We start from the raw sequence: 13,869 nt of genomic DNA on the forward strand, positions 1-13,869 counted from the left end.
AGGAACCCCACAGGGAGTTGCTGCCCTGCTCATCATTTGCTGTCTGATTGAAATGTTTTCAGTGGAGGATAAGCAGGCGTTTAGGATCGCTACTACATCTGTAAGTGGCCTTGGCAATGCTCAGGGATAAATGCATCCTGTGCTCAAGCAGTTCACAGTTGCCATTGTCATGGTGACCTTTGCTGTTGTCCTCATTCAAATCTGGCAGGAGATAAAGGCTGGAACAGTTCTGAGAAGCAGAGGAGAGTGGAAAAAGCTCATTAATATTTCACTGAAGAGTGGTGAATGAAATCACACAGTCACTGCCATGAATTTCCTTAGCAGCAGACAAGATGGAGTGGAGGGATCCTGGCACTGGCAGACGTTTTCTTGTAGGAATAATTCCATTTGAACAGATTTGGGGGTTTTCAATGAGACGTGTTCTCATTGAACAGGGAGCTCTGCCAGACTTGACCAGCTCCCAGTTTTCCCTGTTGCTGAAGGTTAGAGATACCCAGTGAGTGATACCAGAACACTGCCTTAAGATCTCTGTTCAGTTTAATTGAAATTGAGGACTGAAGGGAGGCTGGGCATTGGCAAGGAAATGGGAAATTTACTGTCTCAAAACAGGAGAGCAGAGAGGACACTGCTAGGGGCTCAAGGACCAGTGATATCTTCACTGTGGAAAGGCTTCTGGCAGGTCTTTCAGAGGCACTGGTATATGAGACATTAAAATAATAACAGAATCTGATTCAGGAGCCAGCTCAATTCCAGAACTGTGCTATGGATGTCAGGCCCTGGTGGAGTGCTGGCACAGGAGTGAGTAATACAAAATCTGTAATACAAGCACTGGTAAAATGGACAGGAAAACAAAATTACTGCACCTTTCCCTATGAAATAAATCTCTTTTCTGTCCTCTAGGGCTTGTTTTCTGCCATTTGTGAGAAAGAAAGGCCCATTTTGCCATCTCATGCAGCTTGCTCCAAATGGGTTTCGATTTTCTCTAGATGAGGACATTTTTTGCAGATCCTAACAACTTCAGGAATTCTAGCAGTAAAAGGTTTTGATGGGATTCTCTAATTTAGGCTCAGGGTCTAACAGTAACCTGTTTTTCCAGGCCCAATGCATCTGGAAGCATCTGGGCATGTCATTCTGGGAAAAAAGGGTTCCTGATTAAAATTAATGATTAAAAATAATGCCAGCACCCCAGCACCTCACCCCAGAAGTAAAGCCATCATTTTGGGCTTGGACTTAACACTTCATCTCTCAGGTTAGCAACTGTAAGCTAAAGAAAGTTGTATATTTGCATTCATTTTTGCACGCATAGCAGTGAAGTTAAATTTAGTTTGTAAAAAAACCTCACGAAAATACAATGTGAGCATACAAATCAGGCTGTTTTGTGAGGCTCAGTAAACATAAAGGAAGCAGCATTTTAATCAAAATGAGGAATTGCATCCTAATCACCCCTGAGCACATGCATATTTCATAAGTACATGTTCTGCAGAGCAAAGGCTGTGTAAGGAAGGGGCTGCTGATGCTCAGCTCTCGTCTCTCAGCCCTCTGAGCCCTAGCAGGCTGGCTCTGCACAAACCCAGCCTGATGGGAGCCCTGCCTGCTCATGGCTGTGGGAAATGTTTGATAAAATAAAATCAACCAGAGCAGCAGCCGTGGTGTGGGGAGCGATGCTGGGAAAATGGAACAGGGAAGCCTTATAAATATGATTGCCTGGCAAAAGACTGTGAGAATATGGAGACTATAAGTGAAATTGAAATGAAAGCAAGCTTTGAGATCCCTCAGTTACTGAACAACTGGAAAACAATGGCATGGCCAGCTGAAGGTAATCCCCTTTTGATGGAACAACACCCTCTGCTTGCAGACAGGCCCAAGGCTCAGAGCAGACCCTGCCAGCTTGGCAGAAGGGGCCCAAAGAGGAGTTTTTAGGGTTTAAAATGTAACAGAGGATGGGAATGTAGTGATTCTTATAGACTGTACGTAAATGCCATAGGATTTGTGTATTGTACTAGATTGGTTAGTGAGAATTAGAATATTCAACACAGCCAATGATTTATTGTATTGGAACGGGAACCTCGCTCTCTTAGCTCTTGCCCCTCTTACTCTTTTACCCTTTTTACTCTCTTATGCTTTGGCTCTCTTGCCTTTTTTGCTCTCTCTCCCTCTCATCCTCTCTGCCCCTCTCTTCTCTCAGGCCTGCTCCGAGCTGTGGCTGCAGCTCCCAGCAGGGCCCTGCACCCAGGCCCTGTGCAATGAACCCCAAATCCCAGCAGGGCCCTGCACCCAGGCCCTGTGCAATAAACCCCAAATCCCAGCAGGGCCCTGCACCCAGGCCCTGTGCAATGAACCCCAAATCCCAGCAGGGCCCTGCACCCAGGCCCTGTGCAATAAACCCCAAATCCCAGCAGGGCCCTGCACCCAGGCCCTGTGCAATAAACCCCAAATCCCAGCAGGGCCCTGCACCCAGGCCCTGTGCAATAAACCCCAAATCCCAGCAGGGCCCTGCACCCAGGCCCTGTGCAATAAACCCCAAATCCCAGCAGGGCCCTGCACCCAGGCCCTGTGCAATAAACCCCAAATCCCAGCAGGGCCCTGCACCCAGGCCCTGTGCAATAAACCCCAAATCCCAGCAGGGCCCTGCACCCAGGCCCTGTGCAATGAACCCCAAATCCCAGCAGGGCCCTGCACCCAGGCCCTTTGCAATAAACCCCAAATCCCAGCAGGGCCCTGCACCCAGGCCCTGTGCAATAAACCCCAAATCCCAGCAGGGCCCTGCACCCAGGCCCTCTGCAATAAACCACAAATTCCACGACCTGGCCTCAGAGATCTCTCATCTCTGTCCGTCCTGACCATGCCACCCCCTGACACTCTGACAGAGCAGCACAGAGCTCTGTGCTGCCAGAGCTGCTCCCTGCCTGTGCCTGGGCAGGACAGAGCTCTCAGGTCCCTCCCTGTCCCCAGGTGATGCTCCCAGGAGGGGCTGGGTGTCCCCTGGAGGGGCTGGGTGTCCCCACGATGGGGACTGGCTGTCCCAGGGATGGGGACACTGCTTTGCCAATAGTGACACTGATGGACACTCCACTCCGCTGTGAGCACAGAGCCCAGCTTGTCATCAGCCCCAGGGAATAAGATAAACACATGAATTGAAAAGATTCAGTGTTTGAAAACACTCTACCTCCTTTCCAAGCATGATTTCTTTAATCTTTCTCTGAAACCTTCGTGTCTGGGGCAGTGAGCCACGGTTTCCATCTAGGCTGGTGAAGGAAGGTGTTTGTGGCCGGGCTTTCCATGCTGACACACTCTGTCCAGCCTGGGCTGGCACCCAGCCTGGCTCCTGCAGTCTGTCACTATCTGAGTCAGAAACCACACATCAGAGAGGCTGGAACCGTCCCTGCAGCTGAAAGGCTGTTTGCTGAGTGTGATTTTATCGTCTTTGGGACGTTTCCCCTCACAATCTCATTAAAGTATTCATGAGTTCTTTCTCTTGACTGGAATCATTAATAAATAGTTGATGTCAGAGGCATAGCTCTGCACTTCCTTTCTGGATGGATCTTTCTGTATTCCACATGTTCCCAGTCTGACACCTCCTAATCAGGGTGCAGAGCTCTGTATTGTATATATTATATTATACATAATATTCCACATGTTCCGAATCTGATACCTCCTGATCAGGGTGCAGAGCTCTGCCTTGTCAGGTGTTCCTGCCCTGGGCATCCCTTCCTCAGACACACGTGGGACTCTGACCCTGCCAGGGCACTTCCCAAGGCACAGATTCCCAGGAATTACAGCTGGGGGCAGCCCTGGAGCCTGGGCTGAAGGTTCCCTATCAAATGCAGGGTGTAGGTAAGAGCAGTGCTAACCAGCAGTGTTCTTACGCATGTTCCTGGTTCTCCAGAGGCAGAATTTGGTTCCAGAGCTTTCAGTCTGTCATCAAAACTCAATTTGATCACACTCCTGGGGCTGAGTTTCCCAATCTGCTCCCTCTGCCTTCCTTGGAGCTGGGCGGGAGAGAAGGTGATGGGGAAGTAAAGATGGAGCAATGAGGGGCAGAGACAACCCACAGCAGAGCTCCTGGGAATGCACAGCAGGCATGGAAATTGCAGCTTTACACATGGCTCTTGCAGCCATTAATTTTATCATTATTGGAGAAGGTCCCATGTACACAGCTGATTTTCTGCTGCTTCCAGATGGGGTCACAGCTGGGTCACTCCAAGCATATGCCCTCTTCTATTTTATTCCCTCCCTTCAGAAAGGGAGAGCTGTTTCCTCAGCAGTTTGGATGCTACCTTTAACCCTCCCTGTGCAGTTTCCCTCCGTGGTGTGCTGTTACAGACTGCACAGCATTGGCTTTTTCTCCAGCATGCCACAGACATTTTGGAGCCTCCACTGCAGGAGTGGTTCCTGAGAAGTGTGGCATGGCTGGGTTTGCTCAGTGCCAGGTGTGACCTCACTGCCATCCTGGGCTGATAACCTTGGCAGTGACATCCTGGGCTGCCATCCTGGGCTGATATCCCGGGCTGATATCCCGGGCTGACACCCTGAGCTGATATCCTGGGCTGACACCCTGGGCTGCCATCCTGGGCTGACACCCTGGGCCGATATCCCGGGCTGATATCCCGGGCTGATATCCCGGGCTGACACACTGAGCTGATATCCTGGGCTGACACCCTGGGCTGCCATCCCGGGCTGCCATCCTGGGCAGTGATATCCCGGGCTGATATCCCGGGCTGATATCCCGGGCCGCCATCCCGAGCTGATATCCCGAGCTGATATCCCGGGCTGACACCCTGGGCTGACACCCTGGGCTGCCATCCCGGGCTGCCATCAGCCGGCAGCGCTCGGCGGAGGTGTGGCTTGGCGAGGACACTGATGCTGCCGCTCAGCCGGGAGGGGCCGGGCTGGCAGCGTCCCTGCTGCCGCTCCATCCTCCGGCACCGCTCCATCCTGCCGGCTCCTCCCGCTCCATCCTGCCGGGCTGGCAGCGTCCCTGCTGCCGCTCCATCCTGCCGGCTCTTCCCGCTCCATCCTGCCGGGCTGGCAGCGTCCCTGCTGCCGCTCCATCCTGCCGGCTCCTCCCGCTCCATCCTGCCGGGCTGGCAGCGTCCCTGCTGCCGCTCCATCCTGCCGGCTCCTCCCGCTCCATCCTGCCGGGCTGGCAGCGTCCCTGCTGCCGCTCCATCCTCCGGCACCGCTCCATCCTGCGGGCACCGCTCCTCCCGCCGCAGCTCCCGCTGCTCCCGCAGCCTCTCCCGATGCTGCTCCGGCTGCCCCAGCCCGGGTACGGCTGCCCCTGCATCCGGCACGGGGAGCGGCATGCGGACACCCGAGCAGCCCCAGTTCATCTGACAGCACCGGAACGATCTTGAAGAATTCCATTTCTTTTCAGCACCTTTGCTGCTTCATTGTTGCCTGGCTTTTTGACAGCATGAGTTCTGCTCATTTGGGGTGCTGCCTCCCGAATATTTCTTCTTCAGATGCCACAGAAGAGAGTCTAGGAAAACAAAGAAACTTGCGATGTGGAGCTGACAGTTCTGGTTTCAGCCGGTGAAAACTTGCAGAATCAGTGAGAAGGCAAAGGAAAACACGCCTAGGACAATGTCGGTGACTCCTGGTAATTTGTCACTCAATGGGACGAGCTTCTTGACGGAGCATCACAGCATTCTGGACAAGCCCAGTGAGCAGAGAACTTGGAATGTCTTTCTGTTCTGCTTGACTCTTGCCATTGCACTCCCAGCCCTTCTGGGCAGCATTTATTCACTGGTTTCCCTGCTGAAGCTGCAGACCAAAAGCACGGTTTCGTGGATTGTGACCTCTGTGGCAGCAGATGATCTGATCAGCATGGTGCCAGTGATTATTTTCATGCTCATGCAGTGGTCAAGTGAAGTCCTCCCCCAGCCTCTGTGCACCACCTCCGCGTTTTTGTATTTATTCCAGGGCATTTCTAGCAACCTGAAAGGGTCTCTTATAGTTTCCTACAACTTCTACACCCTCAGCACGCCGGGGACACTGAGCTGCAGCGCCTCCAGGCGCCGTGTGAGTGTGGCGTGGGCCATCCTCGCCATCTGGACCGTCAGCCTGCTGCTGTGCACTTTGCCTCTCTGCGGCTGGGGCGGGTACATCCCCACGTCCTGGGGCTGCTTCGGGGACTGCGGCAGCTCCCACACCGTGCTGGTGTTGGCTGTGTACTCGCTGTGCCTCTCCCTGCTGGCAGGGCTGGCCGTTCCCCTCTCGCTGCAGCTGCTGTGCTCAGGTGAGCCCCAGGTGCTGCACACGGGGCACCCGCAGGGCTCTGCAGGCTGCAGCTGCCCCGGGACTCCCTGGGGCTGCGGGGCCCCGCGGCTGCCGCTGCTGGACCCTGGGGACAGAGCCCCGGAGCCCTCCCAAGCCTCGGAGGTGGTGTTTGGGAAGGGTCTGGCTGAGAGCGGCACCCAGAGCAGGAGCTCCACCGTGGGCTTGGCCCAGAAACGATTCTCGCTGATCCTGGCGCTGACCAAAGTCCTTCTCTGGCTGCCAATGATGGTAAATTCTCCGATGGCTTCACTTTGCAATGCTCACTTACATTTCAGTGGGACGTCACCTGTGGGCCATGGATTGAAACATGAACAGGGGCCAGTGCAGTGTTCCTCGTAGGGTAGCTGAGCCAGCAGAGGTGCTCTCCAGCAGGTCTGTGTCACTGCATGAGTTCCACTGGTGCCAGAGGGTTTGGCAGAGCCTGGTTCATGGCTCTGACACTCTCCCATCACATCATTCATGTCACAGGAACACCAGGGCAGTAAGGTCCCCCTTGGGTACTGCCAGCTGTGGGACAGGGCTTGCTCAGCATTCTGGGGCTGGGAATTGAGCTAAGAGCCCCTCTGTCCTGTCCTCTGAGACACATCCTTTGGGTTAAAAAGAGGAGTTTGGTATTAAAATGTAGTTTGGTGGCACCTTTGCAAACCCTGTAGTGCTGGGACAGGAGGGAGTGCTGCTGTGGGCATTGTGTGAGTTTGGGAACGGGAACCTGAGAAAGGGATCTGCTGGGAACAGGGAACGTGGGGAAAGGGATCTGCTGGGAATGTGGGGAAAGGGATCTGCTGGGAATGGAGAACGTGGGGAAAGGGATCTGCTGGGAACGGGGAACGTGGGACACTTACCCCTGCCCCTGGCTGTGTGAGGCTGGGCCTCCTCGGTGCCACATGGGACTGGCTGGCACTGGCAGCTGCTCAATGGTGCTCAGCAGATATATTTAGCTTCAGCGAGGGTTTTTCTGAGAAATACAGCATCAGAGGAGAGCAGTCAGTGTGTTTCCTCCACTGTCTGTTGGAGCCACAAGTGTCCTCAGCCAACACCAATGACAATCTGTGTCCTACAGTGGTGTCATATCCACAGCGAGATGCTCTCCTTGTTCCTGGAAGCATCTCCTGTGCCCAAAGTGATTTGCATTTCAAAATGCTCTGCCTTTCAGATACACATGGCTGTCCAGTACATCACTGGGCTGCAGAGCCTCTCTTTTGAGGCCCTGAGCTTCCTGCTGACGGTGCTGGCTGCTGCAGTCACCCCGGTGTTTGTGCTGTCCCAGCACTGGCTCCACCTGCCCTGCGGCTGCATCATCAACTGCAGGAGCAGCTCCCATGCAGTGCCCTCACCAGGGGCCAAAAGTAAGTGTGCAAGGGTTGTTGGTGTGACAGAGCTTGCACACCTGCCCTGGTAACCTTCCTGGCATCTTCTAGAGCCCTGTTTTTCCTTGGCTTTGTGCAAAAATAGCTGGAGGATCAGAGGGGGTCAGGTGGAAGAGGCTCACAGGGATCATCTGGTCTCAACTGCAAATGTTAAGGGCTAAATATTTCTGAGGATGTGGGAGTTGCTTTCCATTCTCTGGAGTGAAAATCCTCTACCATCAGTGGACAAATTCCTGACTTTCCCTGCTTGTTCAGGGAGAAAGAACTCCTGAATCTTAGAGAAAAGCCATCCCCAGTGCATGGCTTTAAACACACCACCAAGGTGCAGAATGGCTTGTGCTGCCCCTGCTGCCCTTCTGGACACTTTCCCAGAGAGAACGACTGCAGTTCATCTAGAAGGCAGCTCCTTCTCACAAGTCTTTCTTCTCAACAATTCATTTTTGTAATGGAGGGAAAATTGCCTGTTTATTCCATGTTTTAACATGTCATTTGCATTACGTTTGCAATTTCATTTTTCTTTGGTCCCAACTCCTAACACACTTCCTTTCCTTCCTGCCTAGGCAAGCACGGCGGTTTTGAGTTCAACCTGTCGTTCCAGCAGGGCTGTGGCATCTACAGGATATCCCTGGAGAGCCCTCCCCATGCCAGCAGGAATGGCAAACCCTCGTCCTACCCCAGCCTGGTGGGCTCTGCCTGCGGGGAGCCGGGCAGAGGCAGGGACAGCCTGGGACACACAGGGACAGGGGCGCTGGGACACGGCCCCCGGGGCACCAGGGCTGGCACAGAGCCCTGCCAGGGCACCAGGGCTGGCACAGGGCCCTGCCAGGACCAGGACCAGCAGGACACCAGCCCTGGCCCGTTCCCTGAAGGACCAGAGTGGAGGCTGTGCCACCAGGAGAGCCCCACGCCCGAGCTCTCGGACTGGGAGTGGTGCCGGAGCAGATCCGAGAGGAACCCTCGGCAGGTAAAGGTGCAATTTTGTTCTTTGCTGATAATAAGGGTTTCCTTATGAAATAGGAATGATTTTTACTGACAGTGATACTTCTATTAATCCCATTTTTTAGTAAAACTCATACATGGCACTGAATAATGTTTAGTCACCACAGACCTATTTGCGGGTGTTGATCCTGCAATAATTTCTCACTTGTCTTCTTAATCATGGGGTTTTCTTATTTTGTGTGCACCTGCATGATTTGTGTATGGTAAGAAGTAAGCATGAATTATGTTACTTTATCTAAGTGAATAGGAAGTTTCTCTCCAAAAGATGGCATTTTCCAGAGAATTCCACTGTGGAATTCAGTGGCCATTGGGCATTGCTGCAGGTGGGAGTGGGGTAAGAGCCCAGGTGAAGTCTGTCAGACAGGAGCTCTGGAAGGCTTCATTAGGAAGGGCTCTCTAGAAGTCACCTAATCCAAGCAGGGTGATTTCAGAGCCGGATCAGCTCATGCTCAACCTCTGCACATACACAGGAGATGCATAAGGTGTGTTTTGTATTCAAATATGGGCTTCTCTCTCCATCTGATAAACACAAGTTTATCATCTGAGTCACAGTAGGAATTTGGCTGATATTTCAAATGGGACTGATCATCCCTTTCATAAAACCACCACTGCTCACTCTGTTACAGTGTGCAGAGAAGAATTCCTACATTTGGGGGCAAAAGGGAGTGGTGACTCAGCCTGGTTTTAATCTACCAGTCCTTGCCAAGGCCTCATGTGCCATGTTCAGCTTGGTTAATGAAATCACTGTGTCAGGTTCATAGCTCCTTGTAGGAGTTTCCAGATGATTTGAAACAAAAATTATAAAATTCCTTTCCCCGTGTGCCCTGGTGCCAGTTCAGCTGCAGCCGTGGCACTGCAGCAGGTGTGAGTGAGCAGCTCTTTGTGAGCTGCTCGGTGACTGCCTGGGGTGCTTTACGTGCCCTGGGGCCTTGTACAGCACTTTGGGACATACTCTTCCCTTCCTGCATTACAAAGAGTCACAGCTCATGCACTTCTGACACCTTCCCAGGTACAGCCCACTGCCAGGCCCTGGAGCTCCCGTGGGGTGAGAGCTCCAGGTTTGCAGTCACAGCTCTGCCTGGTTCTGACATTCAGCAGGAGCTGCCAGAACTTCACAGCTGACATTTGCTTTGCAGCTGGGAAAGGGCAGGGCCTGAAACCCCTGCGAGCTCTGTAAAAATAACTTTAATGATTGTTCAGGTTTATGCTGGATGAAAGATCAATTTGGGCCACACATTGATAAGCTGAAAACCATCTCCTTTATTCATCATGTCTGGAAGTCCCAAAGTCTAAGTGAAGTCACTCTGCTCTCATCACTTTGCATTTCCTACATGTGTTAAAGAAGGAGACTCCCCCAGCATTGATTGGCCTCATCCTTCTGCAGGAAATACAGGGGCTCCTCTGAGAGCCCATAAATACAGGGGCTGAGAGTCCATAAATAGAGGGGCTCTTCTGAGAGCCCATAAATACAGGGGTTCTTGGTGGAGGGCTGCTGATTTTCTCATCAGGAGGAGGAGCTGTAAGAGCTAGCAGCAGGAGGGGATCAGCCGTCCCCACAGGTGTGGGACCAGCCAGTCTGATGGGGTTTGATGTTTGAAGAGCAGGTGCCAGACAGGACCCAGGGTGGCTTTGGCTCCCTCTGGAAGCTGTGGGCCTGGAGAGTGGCACCTCCTTGAGGTGGCAGCAATGACTGTGGAGCTGGTTGGCTCTTCTTTGTCTGTTCTGTGGGTAAAGAGCTGCTCCATCAAAGTGTTTTCTCTGGAATAAAAGTGGCATGAGAGAATGAGGCAGCGGGGTCTAAATTGAATATATGATAGGATGGCTGTAATGGAGAGGGAGAGAGAAAATTGTACTTGTCATTTCCAGCTCCTGCTTGGCTGCAGTTTTGAAAAATACCTTTAACATCTCATAAAATACCCGTGTATCTCCCTTCCTAAAGAGATTGAGTGTAAATATGTCTTGTCTTATTTTGTCTGTGCTTCAGTGCCCTCAGGCAACAAAAATTTCCCAGGCTGGCAGCTTTTTCCAGGCTTGCTGATTATTTTTCTCTACCTCATCTGTGGATTGCCTCGAGGAAACTCTTTGGAGAGGCTGCACAGGACCCATTTATGTGCCCTGCAAGGAAAGAGAGGGGGAGGCTGTGCAGGTGACCTCACTGAGGAGGAGCAGTGCAGGCAGGAGTGTTTAACATGAGAAGGGCACAGCTTCTCCCTGGCTGCAGGAGGGTTGTGAGCATTCCCTGGAATGCCAGGCACAGCACAGAAGCTGAGTTGGGGATGGCCTTGGAGGTTCCCATTGCTGGTGGGAATCTGCACCACCTCAGCCCTGCTGGTGTGCTGAGCTCTGCCCAACGGGGCTCTTCCTGCTCCGCTGCTTGGAACGTGTTCCTGATTTCCACAGAGGTTCTGTGGTGGGAAATCAATGTCACATTCACCTCCGCCTCCTCACCCTGCTCCAAGGCAGGTGCCCCCTGTGTGGTGCTCCTGCTGCAGCTCCGGTGCCCCTGGCTCTCTCTGGGGCTGCAGAGGAGTGCTGATGGCAGGGACATGTGCCCAGGAGGGCAAGACTGGATCGAGCTCCCACAGCCCTTCCCTCCAAGGCGTCCTCACCCTGGGGCTCTGCTGCACCTCCTGGTGCTGACAGACACAAATCCAGCTCTGTCTGCACCAGGCAGGCCATGGCAAGTGCTGGGCTCAGCCCATCTCAGGTGAGCTTCTCTCCTCCTGCCATGCCCCCTGGCTCTGCATGTGCTGCAGCCAGCCTCAGAAAAGGCAAATCATTGCAGCAATTAGTTTCACTGCAGCTAATTTGCACTCTTAGGGAAGTGGAAGGCTAAGCCTCTATTTTAAAACAAACAGAAAACTCATTTTCTCTGGAAAGGAAAAGACAGGATCCTTACTGGAAACATTCTAAAAATAGACCTTTTCATCTCAAGCTGTGTTTGACCAAAGTAATTAGGAATGCAAACTGCTCAGAGCTGTTTCAGATTGCTGCATTTCTGTTTGGGAGGGCAGCAGGGCCCAGGGGAGCAACAGGCACACGGCACAAGCTGAGGGTGCCCTTGGTGCAGAGCCCTGTCCCAGGGAGGAGGAACAGAGTCCTGTGACCTGTGCCTCACTGGGACACTGCTGACACACCTGTGCTGCACCTGTGCCTCACCTGTGCTTCACCTGTGCCTCACTGGGACACTGCTGACACACCTGTGCTGCACCTGTGCCTCACCTGTGCTTCACCTGTGCCTCACCTGTGCTTCACCTGTGCCTCACTGGGACACTGCTGACACACCTGTGCTGCACCTGTGCTTCACTGGCACACTGCTTCACAGGGTGTACCAGCAGAGTCTGGTTTGCTGTGGATTCCTATTTACTGCCATGGATGTGTCATGAGAAGCAAAAATGGGTAATTAATAATGGGATCAAGGACAAGATAAAGGTCACTTTCTGTTCTCATAAATAATAATTTAAACTGAAAGTACTTCCAGTAATAATCAGTGCTCCTTGGCTGTACCTAAACCCAGGATAAATGCATTTATCCCTCCCTTGGGCCCCATAACCACGGGTTTAGTCCCAGCACTTTATCCACAGTGCTCCCCAGGGCACAGCATTGTGGTTTGCACTGATAAATGGATTCTGTACTTTAGAAATAGGTAAAGGTGTCTGGAACTGAACATTTCCACGGAGCTGTTCAAGTGGGAAATGACAGCATTCAGTGAGTGTCTCCCTGGTTACTGACTGGGCAGTGACAGAGGAGCCTTGATGGATCTTTTTCACTTTAACAGCAAATACTGAGAAAGCTTGAGAAGACTTTCAGAAAGAGGCACTTTCAGAAAGTGATTGGCAATGTCTCATTCTCCAGACCTGGAGTGCTCATTCCAGCAAGTGGAGATTGCTCATTCTCCCTCCAGGTGCCTCACGCTCAGTCTGGCAAATCCAAGAGTTTGATTAAACCAGACATAACCATGCACTGAAGGAATCAGCTTTTATTTAAACTCTGGTTGTCATATTCTGTAGATTTCACAGTCAGTCACAGGCACTTGGGACTTCATACACTAAGGTGTACAATACCACAAAAAAACTTTTCACTGCTCTTTCAAGTCATAATACCAAGTGTGTAAAATTCTGCAAGGAGCAGGCAGTGAGAGGAGTTAACAAGGGAGCAGAGTGGCCGATTGGTGCTGGATTTTGGGCAATCTCAGCACAGTGGCTGATTTTGCTGGGTTTTGGGTAATCTCAGCACAGTGGCTGATTGGTGCTGGATTTGGGGAAATCAGCACAGTGGCTGATTGGTGCTGGATTTGGGGAAATCAGCACAGTGGCTTTGTGCTGGATTTTGGGCAATCTCAGCGCAGTAACTGATTTTGCTGGATTTTGGGCAATCTCAGCACAGTAACTGATTTTGCTGGGTTTTGGGCAGTCTCAGCACAGTGGCCGATCGGTGCTGGATTTTGGGCAGTCTCAGCACAGTAACTGATTTTGCCGGATTTTGAGCAATCTCAGCACAGTAACTGATTTTGCCGGAATTTGGGCAGTGTCAGCACAGTAACTGAATTTGCCAGATTTTGGGCAATCAGCACAATAACTGTTTTTGCCGGATTTTGGGCAATCTCAGCACAGTGATTTTGTGCCGATTTTGGGCAATCTCATCACTAACCATGTTGTTTCCCCGCAGCGCACGGGCGGAGCCCTGGCCGTGCCCCTCTGTGCCTTCCAGGGCACCGTGTCCCTGCAGGCTCCCGGCGGCAAAACGCTCTCGCTGTCCACGTACGAGGTGAGCTCGGAGGGGCAGAAGATCGCGCCCGCGGCCAAGAGGATCGAGGTGTACCGCTCCAAGAGCGTCGGGCACGAGCCCAGCCCGGGCGAGCCCGGCTTCGCGGACACGAGCGTGAAGATTCACCTGGAGGTGCTGGAGATCTGCGACGCCCCCGAGGCGCTGGACACCGTGTCCATCGTCAGCAGCATCAGCCAGTCCTCGGCGCACGCCCGCTCGCCCTCGCTGCGCTACTCCCGCAAGGAGAACCGGTTCGTGAGCTGCGAGCTGGGCGAAAGCGCCTCCTACTCGCTGCTGGTGCCGTCCAACAGCGACTTCAGCATCTCCATCCCCGACACCGTGGAGGCGCACCGCCGCAGCAGCCAGCAGCAGGGCTCGGCCCGGGCGGGGTACCAGGAGGAGATACAGCTGCTGAACAGAGCCTACCGAGAGCGGGAGGGCAGCAGCTAAAACT

The 13,869-nt window shown here is 52.8% G+C and overlaps 1 protein-coding gene across 1 annotated transcript; it reads left to right on the forward strand.

Moving 5' to 3' along the window:
- Window positions 1-5,583: 5,583 nt before the first annotated feature.
- Window positions 5,584-13,865, forward strand: GPR149 (G protein-coupled receptor 149). Its single transcript, XM_058812534.1, has 4 exons — window positions 5,584-6,510; window positions 7,436-7,628; window positions 8,210-8,613; window positions 13,317-13,865. The coding sequence occupies exons 1-4, from the start codon at window positions 5,587-5,589 to the stop codon at window positions 13,863-13,865; spliced, it is 2,070 nt and encodes a 689-aa protein (XP_058668517.1). The 5' UTR covers window positions 5,584-5,586.
- Window positions 13,866-13,869: the final 4 nt, after the last annotated feature.

Source organism: Ammospiza caudacuta, chromosome 11 (genome assembly GCF_027887145.1).
Source record: "Ammospiza caudacuta isolate bAmmCau1 chromosome 11, bAmmCau1.pri, whole genome shotgun sequence".
Classification (NCBI taxonomy): domain Eukaryota; kingdom Metazoa; phylum Chordata; class Aves; order Passeriformes; family Passerellidae; genus Ammospiza; species Ammospiza caudacuta.

Bases quoted from the DNA above. Each gene is read 5' to 3' on its own strand.
- GPR149 (XM_058812534.1), top strand. From the start codon at position 5,587: ATGTCGGTGACTCCTGGTAATTTGTCACTCAATGGGACGAGCTTCTTG. The intron at 6,511-7,435 runs GTAAATTCTCCG...TCTGCCTTTCAG, and splicing joins TTCTCTGGCTGCCAATGATG to ATACACATGGCTGTCCAGTA. The intron at 8,614-13,316 runs GTAAAGGTGCAA...GTTTCCCCGCAG, and splicing joins CCGAGAGGAACCCTCGGCAG to CGCACGGGCGGAGCCCTGGC.